Source organism: Cygnus atratus, chromosome 11 (assembly GCF_013377495.2).
Source record: "Cygnus atratus isolate AKBS03 ecotype Queensland, Australia chromosome 11, CAtr_DNAZoo_HiC_assembly, whole genome shotgun sequence".
NCBI classification, from domain to species: domain Eukaryota; kingdom Metazoa; phylum Chordata; class Aves; order Anseriformes; family Anatidae; genus Cygnus; species Cygnus atratus.
Genome location: NC_066372.1, coordinates 17,698,076 through 17,716,847, shown reverse-complemented (window position 1 = coordinate 17,716,847; position 18,772 = coordinate 17,698,076). Strand labels below are relative to the sequence as shown.

The following is an 18,772-nucleotide window of genomic DNA, read 5'->3' as shown; positions in this document are numbered from 1 at the left end:
GAACTGCATCTTGGAAAGAACGGTATCTGAAAAAACGAGTACAGTTCATCGTGGAAAAACAGTGTATCAGAAGTGGCTAGTGGCAAGGATATCCTTGGATGTGTATGGAGCAGTGGCTGGGTAGTGTAGAGAAGAACATGTATACATTAGATTGGTCCTGGAATGCTTTATCCAGTTGTGGTACTTCCAGTTTAAAGGATGATTTATTGGTAATGTAATTAAGTGTATTGCTAACTAGTGTGGAAAAGGCTTCATTAAAATAACTCCAGGTGTGCAGTTGAGTATGTACCTTCATCCAAGAGTTGTTTGCCTGTCTGTGTTTGGGATTAATCTTGTCATCTCGACACTATCAGCTTAAATGTAGGGTAGTTGGTATCTTTGGATGTGAATGTGCTGTTCGGGTCAGCAGTCATCTGTCAAAAGGAGGAGAGTAAGAAGCAAGTTGAGAGCTGTGCAGGTGTTGACTGCTTGAGATTCCAGAGGACAGTCTGAAGGTACCTTCCCTGACAGTGCCTCAAAGGGCAGCAGCAATAAGAGATGTTCTGTTCTTCTGCTGCCTCAAGATGTGCAAATTGCTTCTTCACACTGAGGTGTAGCTTGTACACCAACCATTCTGGTACAGTGCTACTGCACTATCAATGATGAATCATGTCTCAGCCTATGATTAGGGAATCCTGTATATATTTGTGAAGATGTCGTTAAGCTGCTTCATAATTTGCAAACACTTCAACTGCCATTGTGCATTTTCCTTTAAGTCCCTAAATATTTCTGAGCAAAGGTTTTGGAAAGAAACACTTGCATGGTCTGTAATGCTTCAGTAAAATAAATTTACACAGTAGTCTGTTATGGGTGGAGTATTAGTCAAGTTGAAACTGTTTCTGAGTAAATTGAGAGTCACAGTTTGGTTTTGAACCAGGTCCACATAACATACAAGTTCTCTGAGTCCAGCTTTGTCAGCATCTGTCTTTTGTTGCCAGTGCTTTTTTCCTTTGGGCTGCTATATTTGTAAGCTTTTGGCCTGTGTCACAAAATACTGCAGTCTTTTGCCAAAGCATTTTCGGGAAGCTTGAAACTGATTGTTTTTGCCCCTTTTTGCTGTTTGCTGTGTGTATAAAAATAATTCTGCTTTCTGAAGTTCTGTGATTTCAGTTTCACATCATCCATGCTCTGGCTGATTCTGTTCCCTGTGTTTTATAGAAGAGCCAGGGATTTATTAGGCCCCAAACAGGCTAAGCTAAATATCTGCTCTCAGAAGTCATACTTCACAAAGTCGTTTCAGATTTTTTTTTTTTAAACTTTGTTTTTAATCATAACGTAAGTTCTTTATCCTCTTAATGACCTGATCAGAACATTTAGTAGGGGCAGCTTTAAGTACTAGACATTACATTTTGCTGGACCCCTGTTACAGTTTCTGGTCCTAGAAAGAAATGATCTTCCTCTGTGCCCACCATGTGGTTCTGATTCACATTATTTTCATGCTGTGTAGCTACCTGGATATTTGGTATAATTTTATTTTCTTCAGCAGGTAATTGAGACTCTCATGCTGATGTTATATTCAACTGCATTTCTCATTTGTGGATTTTCCAGTATCTACATTATTCTTCAAAAAAGCATTCTTCAGTGGAGTCAGATAAGCCAGAACAGATCTGTGGAGCATAGCTATTTGAAACATGAATAATCTGTGTGAATCATAGAAATGGTGACTAAGGAAGAGAGAGTCTGTTCTATCTTTGATATTAATTTAGCATGTCTTTTATGCAAACTAAATTTTTCAATGGACATCACTGATTCCAATTAACCAGCTTGGCAACATTGTGCAGTCACTTTCATTTGCCAGTTCCTAGGTGGCCTGTACAAAGTGAACTTGGTAATTTTGGTCCAGTTCCACACATCCATCCATTTTATGAACATTCTTAACTGGATCTCTTTTTGTAGTCTAGCTGAAGAGGGGCAGATGGTTTTGAGCACTCGGCCTTGCTCAGAGACGCAGTAACTTTAAGTCAGTGTCCTGAGACAATTTGGCAACTGTTGACGCTGGTCATCCTGCACCTGTTGTGTAGATAAACAGAAGACTCATTCTTCAAGGCTATCACTTTTCACGAGCATTAGACACCTTTATTAAAACAAAATTTATTCATGACTACACAGATCATCACCCTAACCTCTCTGGTATGTGCCTATTCCTGTCCAATGACAGGCATGCAGCATTTACCACTGGGTAAACTAAAGATTGATGAGACGTACTAAGCCACTAATGAGGCTGATAAGACACTTTGTCACGTGCCAAGATAAATGTCTCCAATTTTATCTATGTCAGCGGCTTCCATATTAGACAGCTGAGGAGTTAGACCTTACTGAACGTAGCTACTTAAAGGTACAACAGGAAATTAGTTTCCTGTCCCTGTCCCTTACTTTGCAGAGGACAACCTGCAACACCTGAGATAATTTGCAGAGAGCCTTCATATAGATACTTCAGTTTTGAGATCTGTTTTATATTTTTTTAAGTATTCCTTTCAGATTTTTTTCTTGGCATCCTCTACATTTATGTGAAAACCTGAAAAAGAATGTGTTTTGTGTAGTGGGGTAGGGTTAATGACCATGTTTATTGACAGTGTTTTTTGTACAATGAGACCAGGTAATTCTCTGAAAGTTGGTTGCTTTTTATTTTTGTTTATTGAAGGTTAGTAATTACTGAAAATGGATTTTTACAACCTTCACATCAGTATCCAACAGTCAGGAGAATGTAGAAGATTGATCATGCAAATAAATCAGTGAGGAAGTTGGAGGATGCTGTGAGCCAGGAGTGTCTTAGTTGATTTAAGAATAAAACATAACAAAAACCCTTTGTGGTACACACATAAAGACTTCGTCTTTTCTGATATTCTTACATATTACTGTTTCTATAACACGTAGGGGTTGCCCAGTCACGGACCAAGCTGTTTCGCACAGCTTTTTTGCTGTACAAAAAGCAGAGGAGTTAGGTTGCCAAAGCTTGTCCCTTCCCAAGCTCACTATGTGCCTTTTGTCAAACCTTTGTGCTAAAAGTGTAGAGAAAGATTGTATTCTCTCTGACATGAATCAAACTAGCCTTAACAAAATTGGGCCCTCTGAGAAGACTGTAAAACATGCAATTGAACCAGGAGTAAATGTATTGTTGGCTTCTCATTCATTCTTTAGAGATGCTCCACAGATCACTGTTTGGGAACACCTGACCACAAAAACGCCGAGCTGATAGAAAGTAGACAACAAAACATCCCTGACCCAGTCTCTGCTTTTTGCGTTCCCCAGAGCCTCAGAGAGTGTAGAGGGTTGAGGTAACTGTTTTTGCGGTGGAAAATGGAGGTGTGTGTAAGTGCTGCTTGGTGTGGGGTCATTCACTGGCCATTCCCATTTTCTATACCTCCATCTCAGTAGCATGAGAGCCTACAAACCTAACTTTGCAACATCTTCAGTTTGCTCTCAGTTTTGCTATTTTCTGTGGGCAAGAACAGCACAAGTACAGCTCTGTGCCCTGTGAGAAGCCTTGAGCCAGGTCTTATTTTGGGAAGGAAGAGGCAGATGCTTTTTCTTGACTGGTTTTTCAGTTAACACAGTGTAATGCAACCTTGTGGGCTGTTTATTGAAAAGGAATATCTAACATTTAAACAGATAACATCAGAATACTTCAAAAATGATGGTAACTTTTCTTTCAGACTGTTCTTGGAAGTGTTTACATGAGCTAAAATCTGTTTCACACCTTTCTTTATACAAGCGTTTGCAGATTTTTTTTTAATACTTCGGGGGCCTAGATGGCATTCTGTAGAAATAAATCCCGAAAAAAAAATACGATTTCATTTTTCACTGGTTACATACATTTCTTATAGGGAAAAAAAAAAAAACATAAACAAAAAACAAAACAACAACAACAAAAAAAAAACACAAAACCAACAACACAGAATTGAAACTAACCTAACAGACAATTAGCTGAAATCTTGTTGGATGATTGCTTTTCTCTCCCTCTGTTTTCTAGCAATAATATTTTTAATGTGCATTTCTGAGGCAGACTGAAGGTTCTGGCTGTAATAAAAATTAAATGACTACGTACCAGTCAAGACATGAATTAATTTAATTTTATTGAAGCCAGAACCTTTGTTCCCCTTCTCACATACAAATTCACACAATGGATTGACCTTGGGTTCTATTCAGCAGAAATATTCCCCACCCTTCACACAAGCACTCAGGCTGCAGAAGGCCTGTCCAAACATGTGTGTGCCAAGCCAACTTGTTCAGCAGGGAAACAGTCAGTATGCACAACCCTGTTTTGTTTGGGTCTGTTGGATGTGGGGACTGGGTTGTTTTTTTTTCTGGTTTGTGGCTCTTTGGGAATGCTAATGGTTGTCTGCTTTCCTGCCCTTATAATATCTGTTTTTTGCTGGCTCATAAGTTGGTCGTTTGGCATTTTGTGACCTAACCAAACAGATCAAAGGCTCCCAAAGGGTAGACTGTATGACTACTTCCACCCCATCGCCAGTGCTCATATTTTCCCTGTCTCCTCCCTCACCTCAAAACTCATTCTTTGTGTTTCAACAATGAAACAAACCTCTAAATAAAATGCATGAGAGCTTAGTGGTCACCTCTGGGCCACCGTTAGCTTATGAGATCCTCCTTGCTGTTGGATCAGAACTAGAGTTAAAATGGCCTTAATTCCAGAGGTTTTTGTTTGTTTATTTGTTTTATTTTATTTTATTTCAAACGGCTGTAGGCTATGACTCTCCTAATATGCTTCCCAGGGACAAGGTGAAAAATGGCTTCATGGTTTCTTTATTTACAATGCCTTTAGACATTACAAGTTTTTGTCATCTTCTCAACACAAAATTAGTTGCACAGACATAAATCACTCAGCTCCTGGGATTGCTACCACAGCAGTCTCATAAGGATTTATAGAGACAGACTATATGAGTTAATAATAAACTTATAAGGTCACTTGCAACATGCAGGAATTCTTAAAGCTATTGACTTCATGAGGAAAAGTTTGTCCCTTTCTTAGAATGTATGGTGCAATACTGCTGGAATACATCATCTCTGCTGGGCTTGCAGCTAACAATGGGACTGGGGATATACTCAATTTCTTGGCTCCTGAAAAAAGAATAACTACCCATCATGTGTTACAAATATTGAAAGGTTATAAACACCACCACAAACCATCCCTTTCCAACAATGCGTTTGAACATGTGTTTGAAGTTAAGCATGCACTTTGATTAAGCAGGGGTGGACCGAGCCTGGATGTGAATGGGTTGGTTATGTAGCTACATACTCTTGTCGTATGGCTGAGGGTGTGCAACATGGATTCCTGCTAAATGAAGAGCTACAGCCTTGACAAATCAGAGTCTAGAATTAAATATATTCATGTGTGCTTTGCTGAATTGGTATCCTGGAAAACAGAGTAATCAAAGGCAGGCCGTGCGTGTAGCAGCAAAAGGTACTATACACGATCTCAAGGAACTGAAATAGACCTCAGTGTAAGTTAGCTATGTGGTTGTGATAAAGAAAAAGTGTATTGTAGTAAAAGCCTTACACTGGAATTTAGGAACAGCCGTTCCAGCATTTCATTCTCTGAAACTGTGAAATAGGTCTCAGTGAATTAATGAAAGTTTCATGACTTGAGACACTGAAAACTAGACTGGACGGTACACTAATAAGTGGTTATAAAGAAAAGCAAAGAGGTCTTGATGAGATTTAACCAAGAAAATAGAATGTCATTTTTTTGGTATAAAGGCATGGGTATCCATTTCTATTTAAGCTGTCACATAGCCAGATAGAAGAAGCATAAAATCTTTATAAATATTTTCTAACAATGAAGATAAATCAGCGTAATGTTTCTGTGGTGACCTTATCCAGTATGTAGGTAGATGGTGAGTTGATGCTGGTCATTCATTTCAGGGTTGAATGCTTGTGTTGTCAAATAGTTTGAGGCTCATTCATTTCAGGGTTGAATGCTTGTGTTGTCAAATAGTTTGAGGCCAAGAGAGCCTCTGTTATCTTCCTGCAATCATTATTAAATTGTTTGCTTAAGCAGTATTAGGGAAGTTTCTCTGGAAGCCTTCTACACTGTTGAGCTACATCAGGCAATATGGGCCTTCTGAGCATTTAGATCATGCTGTGCTGTGTGGCTTAATGTATTTCATGAAAAGAGTTTGTGGGGTGATTTAGTAGGATAGCCAAAAGCTAAAGGAACGTATTGAGATTTTGGGAATATTTATGCCTTTAAGCCCAGTTATATATTTTCAGTTAACTTATTTTTGTACATAGCCTGTGTATCGTATCCAGGTGGTCTGATTATGAAGAGTCCGATTCTGGTAAATGCTGCTGTGGTGACACCTATCAACCACATGTTAAGCATGTGCTCTCAATTTAATGGCACAAATCTTCCTCTTGGAAAGTGTTTTACTTCTCTTTGGAATCACTACTGTCTACACAAATGCACTTTAGTAGGAGGCAGTCTTATAGCCTATGGTGAGGTATCAAAGCAATGTTTGTGGTTAGAATCACACAGCAGTTAGTTACTGCAGCAATACTAGTTTTGTTTTCAAATTAATGTATTTTTTTCATGTCTATTTTACAGGGAGCCTATGTGATGGTACTACCAGTCAATGTTACTTGCTGCCAGTTTTGGATACTATATTTGTCCAGAGAAAATACAGAAGAGGTGGCCTGGGGATGAAAATGCTGCACGATTTCTGTCAGTCTTTCAAGGCTGAGGATGCCTTGGGGATCAGTTGCCCTATTTCTGCTGCCATGTATCAAGGTAAATTGTTTGATGTGGAAACGTTAGGTAAGGGTCATGCATAATGTATAAATTTCAATATGGTCATGGTAGGATTTTCTTATCTTCTTAACACTGTATGAGTGTTCAGTGCACTTGTCTGAACTTAACTGTTTTTAGTATGCAACTGATTACTTTTCTTGAAACATCTGGAATTTCATGTAGAAAGGTAGGCCAATATTTATTTAAGTCAATTAGAAGAGTAACTCATACTACTTATATGAAATTTTGCATTCTTATCTCACCGTGTCTTAGAAATAGAACTATGTCATTGCCCTCAACAGTGACTTACACATTGTTTAACACCAGAGGGAAGAGTCATAAGATGTTGTCAAGCCTACACTATGCACGTAATGCTCTTGTAGATACTGCATTTGTAAGAAATTATATTTAACAAACTGCATACCTGGGTTCTGCTCATTCATCCAGCCTCATCAGTACTTTTTTCATTATTGTCCGTCTTTGAACATTTGCCACTTTCAAAAGATTGCTAAGTAGTTATATGTCTTCTCTCTGTTCAGGTTGGAGTTTTTGCTAGTAAAATTTACAGAAAATATCACTGATAATATTATTTGTAAAACTTTGTTCTTTGGAGGAACGTTTTTCTAAAAAAGTTAGTTTCTCTCTGTGTGGTGCAGAGTCTTTACTGTAATTCTATTGATTTATGACTTTGCAGCCATTTCCTAATATGTGTCAACAAAATTTTCACTATATCTATTCTTTCTCTTGGTCTGTATGTGCCATTGGATATATGCAAATGTACCCCAGGAGTTCCTAAAGTACTACTACTTCTAAGTTCAGAAAAGAATAGTATTGACGACATTCTTTCTCTTTTCCCAGTAAAATAAATTTTTCCTATGGCAGGCATCAATGGTTTAGACATTATGGATCAGAAAGCTGCATTGTTTGGGTGTTAATGTTAACAATATATTGCAAGACTATGCTTTTCATCTCAGCTAAGTTTAGAGGTAATCATGAATAAATTTGACTTGTATCATGTTCTAATTGGGTTTTCTGGGTCCTACTTTATAAAAATACTAACACTGCAAGCTAAATATTGAGTACATATTGAGTACCTTGAAGTTGTTGCCTATTTTTCCTTTCACTGGCACTGTGATCTCATACTTGGACAAAAGATCGCAACCTTTGCTCTAAAACTCTGTATAAAATGTGCACACTTTTCACTACTATGCTATGTATAATTGTATAATAATATATTGTATAATAAATGTATAATAAAAATATTCTATAGATGCCTGAAATGAGGCAAAGAGACATTTAGCAAACATCTCTATCTCTCTCTATATGTTACTTTCAGTAGCTTTTATTGAAATGATTAATTTAGCATGGATATCTGTGGATAAAGTTAATGACAGTGATCTGTTCATTACTGTAAAACAAATGTTATGTTAGCAGAGATTGGGTTTTGGTTTCAACATCCCACTGTTAAACTCAACTTAATGTTGAAGGTAAATGACCCATTTAAATTCATACTGCAGTGTGATGGACTGCAACGGACTGAGGAGAGCGCAGAAATCATCTTCCTGTTTTACAAATGATAGAACTGATAGAATCCTGGTTAAGGGAAGTTTTAAAATCTGCGTTAAATTTTTTGAACTATTTATCTTGCAAAATATTCCTCCTCTTGGTCCTGCAGACTTCCTAGGGAAACTGCTAAATGGGACAGATTTCAATTTGATAAGATAACCAAACCGAAAGTTGATTGTATACTCAAATGTTAATATTCAGTGTACAAGCAGTGGTGGGAATCTGTGGGAATATGGTTTCTAAAGGTGACCATGCATCTGACACAGGTAGCCTTGTTATTTCTGTATTAGTTATTCCTATTTCCTGTTTTCGCAATCCAAAGAAGTAAATGAACCCTAGCAATGAAGCATAAGTAGAAGTAGTAAAATGGAGGGTGGTATTGATGCAAGAACAATCTGATATGATTTTTTTAATATATAAATAGAAAATAAAGTAGCATTCATAACCATTAAAGCTGGAAGATACTGAAGCACTATTCATTTCAGAGTAGTGAGGGCAAAAAACCCCACACTGCTGCTAATCTCAAACCTGCTAAGTGTCTGGAGGTAGTTCTGCAATGCAAGGCCTCCAGAAGCATTGTATTTCTGTGCTCACAAGGAAGTAATCTAGGCTGAAGCTGATGGACAGAATTCAGTCATTCATGTCTGGGCCATTCCACATACATTTTTCCTAAAAGCTCCACCTAAAAGGAAAGAAAGGAAGATGCGAAGAGGGAAGAAAAGGTTTCCAAAGGAACTTATCCAAGTAGGTCTCAGAGAATTTTCAGGATAGAATAGACTCCCTCTTCCGCTGTACTTTTCATTCATTCATGCTTTTACCCTTTGGTTTCTCCTGTTCAGTTTGCCAGAAATTCTTGCAGACTTATCCTGAGGAGCAGAAGCGACTGTGGGAGGTGGAAGCACCAGGAGATTGGAGCCAGCGAGTGAATATCTGGTTAAAAATTCAGATGGAGTCATCCCCTTCAGGAAGTGAGTTAAATAGTGTGAACTTGGCCACTTTAGTTATATAAAGATATGAATTAAAATCAAGGATTAGGCAGTGATAATATAAAGATGGTTTCTGTGTTGTTTGCACTTGGAGAAACTACCGAGTGTGCAGTCGAGTTCACTGGTGTTTTCCCAATAAACAGGACAATTCTTAGAAATTATGAGGTAATGAAATTGAACTACAGAGCATCTGAGAGATACTGAACAAAGCACAGTCTTGGCATAGAGTGTCTGTAACTCCCATTACAGTGCATTTACAGCAGGGTAGAAGTTAGCCCAAAAAATTCCTGTTGCACAACACAATGTCTGGGTTATGGAGAAGGGGTTGTTCCTCTGAAATTATTACAAAGGATAAATTTATACTGCCAGTGGGCAATGTGTTTAATTACCTTCAATTTGCTGCCAGTACCATTCTTGGATGGAAACAAACATTTTCATTACAGCTTTTGGAAGATTCAAATACTCTCCTACAGGGTAAATCCTTCTTGCTGGGAGCATTTTTTGCCTACTTCATAAAAGATAGTGACAGAGTAGGAAACCCTTTCGACAGTTCATATGGGGATCTTGTTGATGTAGTCTGTTCAGCTGGCCTGGGGATCCAGCCAGGCCCCCTCTGCTGCCTGCACACAAGCTGTGATCAGCGGTAGATTCCAAAAGAAGGGCACACATTGTCTCTTTCTGGAAGTGCAGCAAGGAGTGCTGCAGAGCAAATTGCTCCCATCCCTTCCCACATCTATCCTACTTTGTGCTGGCTTGGGGACCTTCAGCTGAGACATTGCATTTCATCTTGTCTGCAGAACCCCACAGGAGAGTTAAGCCAGAATTTTGCCTTAGGCTGGATTTTCTCTGAAGCCGTTAAATTTATGTTCCTCATGCTTTAAACCAACAAAATCTGGTGCTGCTTTTTCCTTTAATCCATCTTGCTCAGTTCAGTTTATTAATGGCAATTGAAGAGAACTGTGATCAGATCATCAAAAAGAAAGCAGATCCTGGAGGAGAGCATAATTTCATTTTTCATTTTTCATTTTGCCATCTTCTACAAAAACAAACAAACAAAGAGAAACAACCCAAAACATAGGTAAATGTAATTCCATCAGAGTGGCTGTCAGTAAAAAATGCACGTGAGGCCTGGGAACTGCCTTGAGGGGATAGAAGTTAGGTATTTTTATCTACAAAAAGAGGAAGGAGGAGAAGTCTAAATTAGAAATGTTAGAATGGGAGAGTAAGGGGTGGGGATGGCAGGGGGCTGTCTGATATATAGATTGTGAACTGCAGCGTGATCTTGATAGTGGAAGAGAGGAGAAGCCAAGTGAACTTGGCACTAAAATATATAATAAAAATCTGCTTTTTAAATGATATTCTGCACTCTGGTGCACAGCTCACTGGGCAGCACTTCCCTTTGCACAGAATGTGCTGAACAGGCTTTATTTCCACTGTCCTCAGTGGAAAATCAACCCTCTACACAAATAGTATTTAAAACTGTAATATAGGCATTACATCTATTTTACCTATGGAATTTACTTGCGTGTTTGTACCGTGAATATTATGTACCCAGGAAATTACCAAGGGAGAGCACAGGACAGGTAACACCTGCTAAGACTAGGGGAGGGTTTCCTTGGTTTTGCTTTGTCTTAAAAGAAGCGTAAGGCCTGCATAGCTCTGTCTGATAGCTGGTGAGGAAATAAGGAGAATTTTCCAGGGCTTCCTGCTGTCTGATAGCAGATAGTAGATAAAGCAGAAATATTTCCTGATTGCAGGAATCATGTGCTATCCAGGAGGACCTGTCATGCGGCTTACTGTATACCCAAAGAGAAATTTGTGTTTCTAGAGATGCGGTGTAGAGTCACAGAGAGGAAAGTGATGTGGCATAGAATGGAAACTGAGTTGTACCCTTACCTGTTGTTTCATATGGGCACACTCACTTGAATATGGGGTCACTTGGGAACATAGTGTTTCATTCCAATGTGCTCTTCACATAGAAAGAAAAACACAATGTAATTCAACATTGTCAGCTCCAATCAGAATCTATGGCAACAACCACAAAAATAGATGGGCCTTATTCTGCTGTGATTTCTTAGATCCCTGTCAACATTTGCAATGCTATGTTTTGGAACAAAATTATTGGGGAAAAAAAGGAAAAAAAAATCTCTTTATATTATATTGTGTCTTTCCAGAGGAATGAATACAGTTAATGCTGTTGTAAGAATTTTACAATCAAAGGTATTCCAGGAAGGTTTCTGCAACCTTGAGGTCAGAATTTTTAATTTTGCAAGGTTATGTGGCTGCATCTAGTGGCAGTACAGGTAAACTGCAGCACTCTTGGTACTTCAATTTGGATGTGTGCATATACATAGTGATATTTATACAGGTATCTCTGCCTGCTTGTATACATATATCTATAGAGTTCCTTAGTGTTTTATCACCCATAGCTGCAATCATTCATACTGAGTTAATTCTTACTGTTTGAAAAATGGAGAGATTTATTTACAGCAAATAGTCCCAGTAATAGGAACATGGTGACTTTTTTCTCCTGGGGCTGATTGGAGGAACAGGAATCATTTACCATGATTATCTGTTTGATTTCTAGCTGCAGAATCTATAAGGAGGTGAGTTGAGCTGTTTTAAAATAGTTTAGGAGTACATATAAAGCATGTAAACGTGAAGCTAATGCAAAAAAAAATAAGCAGACTGAGCAAGAATTTAATCAATTTCAAATGATTGCTTATAATCCTTTATCTCAGTTGGTCAGATTATCTGCATTTTCTGAAAGGGAAGAAAGATAGGACTATTCTGGCGATGAATGGATTATCAATTTATCAGAGCTTTGCAGTTAAGACCCAGGGTCATTTTGTTTCTAGTATAGATGTTCACCTTAAGAAGTAAAAAAATAAGATTACGATGTTTAAATACTCACTTGGAACAGAGCAATAGCACTGGTTTGGCCATGCGTGTAAAGTCTGTGCAGTTTGGTATTGTCTGGTCTTTCTCCCTTTCTCTTCAAATAATCAAAATCAGATCTACTTAGTGCTACTTGGCTGTTCTTTGCTAATTGTGGACAATATACCTCATTATTAATCATTAAGATTATTCTGAAACAGTGGAAAAATGGCTTACAGGCTCTCTTTGATTTGTTAATGTGATACTTTAATCTGTGAGCCTGATGAAAGCTAGGAAAAGACAAATACAGTCAAAAACGTATTTTGAACAATTTATAGATAGGAAATTCTTATACAGTAACTGAAGAAGTGGTCAGGTTGCATCTACAAAACACACCTCTGTGTGATAAGGTTAGTTGGTTGGTTTAGGAATACTTTCAAAAATGGAGCTTTAAATATTTAAGTGCCAGTCAAGAAGCTGTTAAATTTGTTTCTTGATCAAACAGATTTAAATTGTCTTTTGTGGTAGTGTCGTCATGCACCCTTGTTTGCTTAATTAGCAAAAGCAAGAAGGGTTGAAGGTAGCATTCACATGAAGGTAGCATTCACATTCACAGCAACAACGATTTTTCTGTTGTTTTTTACATGAAAATTTACATGGAAGTCTGCTAACATTTTTTTTTCACTTTTATCTCTTTGTGGGGCAAAACTATTCATCTAATTTCTCCAGAGGATGAAGTCTCATATGGAGAATATTCAACCTAGTAAACAAAGACAATCAGATGCGGGCCAGATGAGTAAGGTACAGTGATTAATTTGCCATTTTATGACTTGCTTTTTCATTGGTGGCCTTTTCCCTTTTTACTGAAGTAGTGAGTTTTAATACGAGAAAACGTCACAAATAACTATAGATGGTTTTTTACTGCTGGCCCATTGATTTATATAGCTAATCAGTAGTAGTTTGAGATAGTATAAATAGTAAAGTCCAGTTCTCACTAAATGTTTTAGTTTGATGAACTGTAACCAAGCTGGCATACAGCAGATTGCAAGGTTTGCATATACGATGGCTTTCTGAATTGAACTGCTTTATTTTTCCTTTGCCTATACAGTGGCTCGTAGTGGCTCGAGCCTTTAGAATGAAGGAGACAAGTTCCTTACAGTCCTAATTGCTTTATGCCACTACTGAGCTGCACAACTGACTGTTCTTAGCTTTTTGCAGGATAGAGGCCTAAGACAGGCCAAAAGGTTTGAATGGAGCCTCAACCTAGATAGGCGAACGTACAACAAATCACCGTAGTGAACCTTTTTCACATAATAAAGAAAAAGGAAAGAGGAAATGGAAGCAAAACAAAGTGCTGTAGGAGTTGTTTCCCCAGCACATTCTGGCTGCCGCACAACAATTAAATCAGTTTGTTTTCTCCAGATATGGGTCTCCTGGGGGAGCTATGGCAGTGCTTGCCCCTGTGGTGCACGTTCTTGTGTTATGTTTTGTGGTCATGGCTTCAGAGCCCACCCAGTCAGATCAAGGCTCTGTGCACTTCCAGTTTTCTTTACACTGACACTTTTGGAAACACAGGCAGAGCAGCAGGAATGAAACTGTTCTATACAAACAGTGCATCTAAGTTTTTTGCCTTGCTTGCTTGTGGTGGCCTTGGTTGACAAAGGCATTTCATACTGACATCAAGTCACTGCTTATGTTGTTTGTGTATAATTTGGTTTTCCCTGTGTTTTGGTTCTAATTTCAGGGCGTCGAATGCATTCTTGATCTTGGGAAAGTGGCAGGAGATGCCGCAGGAAAAAAAAAGATGGCACAGCAACAGCAAGGACTCTAAACTCGCAGGGACCTGAATGACAGGACATAGAACAAGGTGGAAGCAATAGTCAGCAATGCAAAGGATTCAGAAAGGATTCAGGTCCTGTGGAGTTAGTTGGAGACAAGGCCACCAAACAATTCAGAATTATGCCATAATTGCACTCTCAAAAATCAGCAAAATCTCAGTATGGTCTTCAAAAGTTGTAATTGACTATTCATAATTTGTAACGCCAGAGAGATTTATTCAGGTAAGATATAATGTTTTTTTTGCAAGACACATTCTCCGTCTTGTGTTTTGTCTTAATAAAGCTTTTGTTTACTAGTTGTCTTTTCTTTTTCTTCTTACCAAGAAATTAAGTAGCAGTTGAGCCTATTTATTTCCCTGCTCTGAAAAGATTTTAATGGATTGCATGAGATGCCCAAAAGGGAATAATTGGAGGGCTTGTAGATACTGATGTAAGAAGATATTTCTATGGAAACCACATCTTGCGTTATGGAAGAGAGATACTGCAACACTCGTTGGTATCAGAATGAAAACTGTAACCTTCCTTTCAAAGAGAACAATAGGTGTTTCATTTGATTTCATGTGAGCTTTCTACCAGAAAAATCTGCCTAAAACTCTGTGGTGGACAGGAGGTTATGCAAACTCCGTTAATGCAGAAAAAGTTTGGTACACAGAAGAGTAAGATATAGGCCTTAAATGGCCTTTAAATTCAGGCACTGTGATCATACTACAAGTAATTTTAGGGCTTAGCACTTTGTGTAGATTACATATTGCGTGTTGTATTTCTCGTAGGATCTTTCCTAATTTTTTAGATTTAATTAATGTGGAAGTATGACATATTTTTCCAGATTACTCCGGTTATGGCTTGGTAAAGAAATTTTGTTCACCACAAACTGATTCTGTATTAGATTTTTTTTTTTTTTTTAAGTGAGGAATTTCTAATGCTTGATTATTGTATTTATGGTTAAGGATGAAGCTCTTAAGGATCAGATCTTTAGTCCATTGGAGGAGAAGTCTTTGCAAAGACATGGGCCCAGTGATGAACAGTAGAGTCTTTGTGAACCTGAATGGATTCAGCAGCCTGAATTCTTACATTGGAAGATGGAACTAATTCAACATTTTGAGGAAGGCAGTTCTGTAGGCAGGCATTGTAGGTATATTGTAGGGATGTATATTTTTTCCTCCATCTATTGCATAATTCCTCACATGTATCCCTGTCACCCTGATTTTATTTAAGAACCATAGGTTGTGATTCAACGTACCAGTTAATCCTATATCCGAGTAACTCCTCCCATGTTCAGCTGCTCCGTAAACCATATACCTGAAATGCATTGAAATCAGATCTTTCTAGATATCCCTTCAAAAAAACAAACAAAAAAAACAAACCAAAACAAAAACCTATGCTTAGAAACTACAAGTTTCTGTCAAGAAAAGTAAAACACTGATAACATATAGCCTTAATCATGTTGCTATGGTTCTTTTGTCTCAAAGAGAATCAGTTAGGACTGACTTCACAGTTCATCTTCTGGTTGTTGATTCATCACATCACAAAGGGAATGTTATAAAGACTGCTAGAAACCAAATGTCCTCCTGCATAGCAGCCTACTTTCTTACTCAATGTGTGGTTTAATACATACAGCTTTTTTTAATACAATATTAATCAAGAATTGTAATGCTGGTTGCTCCTAAGTTCACATCTTATATAGAGAGACTTCAAAGCCACAACTTCTAAGGTCCTCCTTAACAGTACTAAACTCCTGGGCTACAGGCTGCAGGAGAGCAAAAAAATTCTATGATTGTATGATTCTTGCCCTGTATTCTTTCAGAAATGCTGACTTGCAGAATTTACAGTCTGAATATTGATTTTGTTTCTTTTTTGTTTTTCTTTGTTGTTGTTATATTAGTGCTTTAAGGTATCTGATTCATTTAGAAGCCTGGATCTGCAGCTTGGTCTTGGCAGTCTGAAGCGCTTCTTAGTGAGATCACAAGAACCCTAAGAGGGCCTGGAGCAGAAATAGATCTAATACCTTCACTGTCGTACGAGAATGTAATAGAAAAAGCAGTACAAATTTCTCACAGTGAAAATTCTTGTGTCTAAAAGAAACCTGTGTTTATTCATGGGTAGTATGATTTCAGAGTGCTGATAGAGTTGGCAAAGGTTTGAATGAGCATTCTGATTTTTGGACTTACATTTTCAAAACTTTGTATTTAAATTATTTTTGAATCTACACTCTGGTGGTTGTGAGTTGATGTGATGGCATTTCTGCTTATGAGGCAAGGTAAGTGTGTGTGTGAGAGGGGTGGCAGTACCTATCTTATGGGCATAGATGCTTAAGTCTGGCCTACGAGTAAGAAGTTAAACATCAGTGTTAGTGTTAGCAGTGATCTGGGTGGGTGGGTGCCAACTAAACAAAGTATTTAAGTCACTCTCCAAAAAAGTAAACATGAACTTTAATGCTAGAAATTTCATTATGTTCATCCATTACGGTGCTTTATGTAATGTAAGCCAGAAAATTTCATGTTGCTGTATCAAAAGTCATTGGTTTTGGTTGAAATGCAACTTTTTTTTTTTTTTTTAAATCCACAAGGATTCTTTCTGTGAGGGGAGTAGATTGTGATCTAGTCATGACATCAGTGAGCAGCGCTGAGATTTTTGGATCTGTCTCTATGAGGCAGATTTTCCAGTCCTTGATTCATTCTTTTTGTCTTTTCAGGGAGGTTTTCTAATTTTTGAAATTCCTTTTAGAAGCCTGAACATCATCAGAGACCCATTTCCAGTTAAGATCACCCTGACAGTTATAGGCGAGCATTTCCCAGCTGCTGACTCCTCTGGTTGTAAATCATCACAGGATTCTTTCATGCTGCTGGGTGTCTTCGTGGTTACCATGCACTGTAAAAATTATACGACACAGGTATTAAGATGTATTTATTTCAATGTGTTGTCTTTAATAGACACACTTTATTACTGAAATGTGGAGTCAATCTAGCATCATTTTAATGTTACCACGAGATGGCACCATTACATAGCTTAACAGTGTCACCATGTCTTAGATGCTTGAGACAGTGCCCAGGATTTAAATACATGGCTGGTTGGCTTGACTTCTTCAGAGGAAGGTTACTTGTTCAGAGAGAGGAGACTTAGGGTGCAGTAAAGCTTGTCTTGTGTTTGCCATTCGGTCTCATTGTATCTGTGGAGATTGTCCTGAGTTGGGACGATGTTAATGGTTTTCAAACAGTTGTGAAGCCAAGATGAAGTCACAGAGTAGCACAAATTGAAACTGCACCCAGATGGTGTCCCTTCATACTCTTGTCTCATCAGAAGCCTGGGTAGGACTTTTTCATTTCATGGATTCCCAGCACTAGATAATTTTGTCTCCATTGTTTGACAAATAATTTAAGAATTTATTTTTCTGTTTCTGACACTTCTCTATCACATACTTTGCTTCAGAGTACTACTGAGTGCTTTCTGTGCCTTTCTTTTCATGTAATAACAGCTGCCATGTAATAGGCTGTGAACGTTTCAGCATTAGAAAAGCAAAGATGTTCTACTTGCCATAAAGGCTGTTTCTTCCTTTGCTACTATTTTCTATGTGACCATTCCAAAGGAGAGAAGAGCAGATGAAGAAAGCAGAAGATTTATTTATTCATTTATTTATTTTAATTTTTGAAATGTGTAAAGTTTAGTTGAATTGATATAGTAAAACTTCAGTGCAAAGACAAAGTTGTCCATTAAAGGCAGCTCACCATCTTAATTGAAGGCTAATGCAGACATTTCAAAGTAAGTCACTCTCTGTTCTTTCACTTGCTCTGTGTAAGCCCAAAGCTAACTCTGTCTTTGGGGTGATTTCCCAGTCCCCCAGGCCTGTACTATCCCACTCCGTGATCAGTGTGGCATGATGCATCTGTCTGCTAAAAGATAGGAGCTCTCTCCAAGTCTTAGAGTTTATCACATCAGTAAGTTGGGCCAATGTCCTTCCCTCTCATCTCCATGATGACATTAGTGTATTATGGGATCTCTTTGACCGTTCATAAACTGTTCTTGAAGGATGTGCTTGAGATCATCTTAAAAATTCTGGAACCTTTCTGCTGTGTTTTCATTTTTTTTTTTTGAAAACTTTTAGAGTTTTAGAAATACAAATTAAACACTTCTAAAGAACCACTTTTCAGCAGTATTACTTGAGCATTAGAAGTGACCCATCCAAGACTGCCTTATAAGTAGGAGGCAAAATTAGGGGAAAAAAGGGCTAGCTTGTCTGAAGTTGTTGGTCTGAAAGACAGACTAACCTGGCACCGTTGCATTGGTTGTGTCCAAATAAACGTTCAGTGACATCCTTAGAGCTGAGTGCCTGGCTGATGTAATTGGGATTGATTCTGTCTAAATGACCCCTGTTCCTAAAGAAAGTCTGGTCAGTTGCATTGGAATCATTTAGGGGTGTTCAAATCACATTTTAGCATCCTTCATTACCTAATTATGACCTTCTTAACATTAGCATATCACAGATGTTGCAGAAAAGAGAGAGACAAAATTAATATGTACAAATAGAATTTCTGTTTTGCAAACCTGTCACTCAACTGCATAAACAAAGAGTGCATCCATATATAGATAGTTGCTTGGTATTAACTTAGGCTTTCCTTCATGTATTTCTTGCTACAGATGAGCATGCAATAAAATTTTAAGTACACAGGAGACAAAATTAGGAGTTTGTAATTAGCCTGCTTTTCAATTTGTTTCCTCTTGCAATC

At 38.0% G+C, this 18,772-nt stretch overlaps 1 protein-coding gene across 1 annotated transcript in view; it reads left to right on the top strand.

The window, feature by feature from the left end:
* The window catches only part of FAM169BP (Protein FAM169B), a 39,034-nt gene extending 24,669 nt beyond the window's left edge, over positions 1-14,365 (top strand). The window contains exons 6-9 of the mRNA XM_035554773.2: positions 6,602-6,784; positions 9,190-9,318; positions 12,943-13,014; positions 13,958-14,365. Coding sequence (XP_035410666.1) covers positions 6,602-6,784; positions 9,190-9,318; positions 12,943-12,977 — 347 coding nt within the window. The 3' untranslated portion in view covers positions 12,978-13,014; positions 13,958-14,365. The remainder of the gene's footprint in view (positions 1-6,601; positions 6,785-9,189; positions 9,319-12,942; positions 13,015-13,957) is intronic.
* The last annotated feature ends 4,407 nt before the right edge of the window (positions 14,366-18,772 follow it).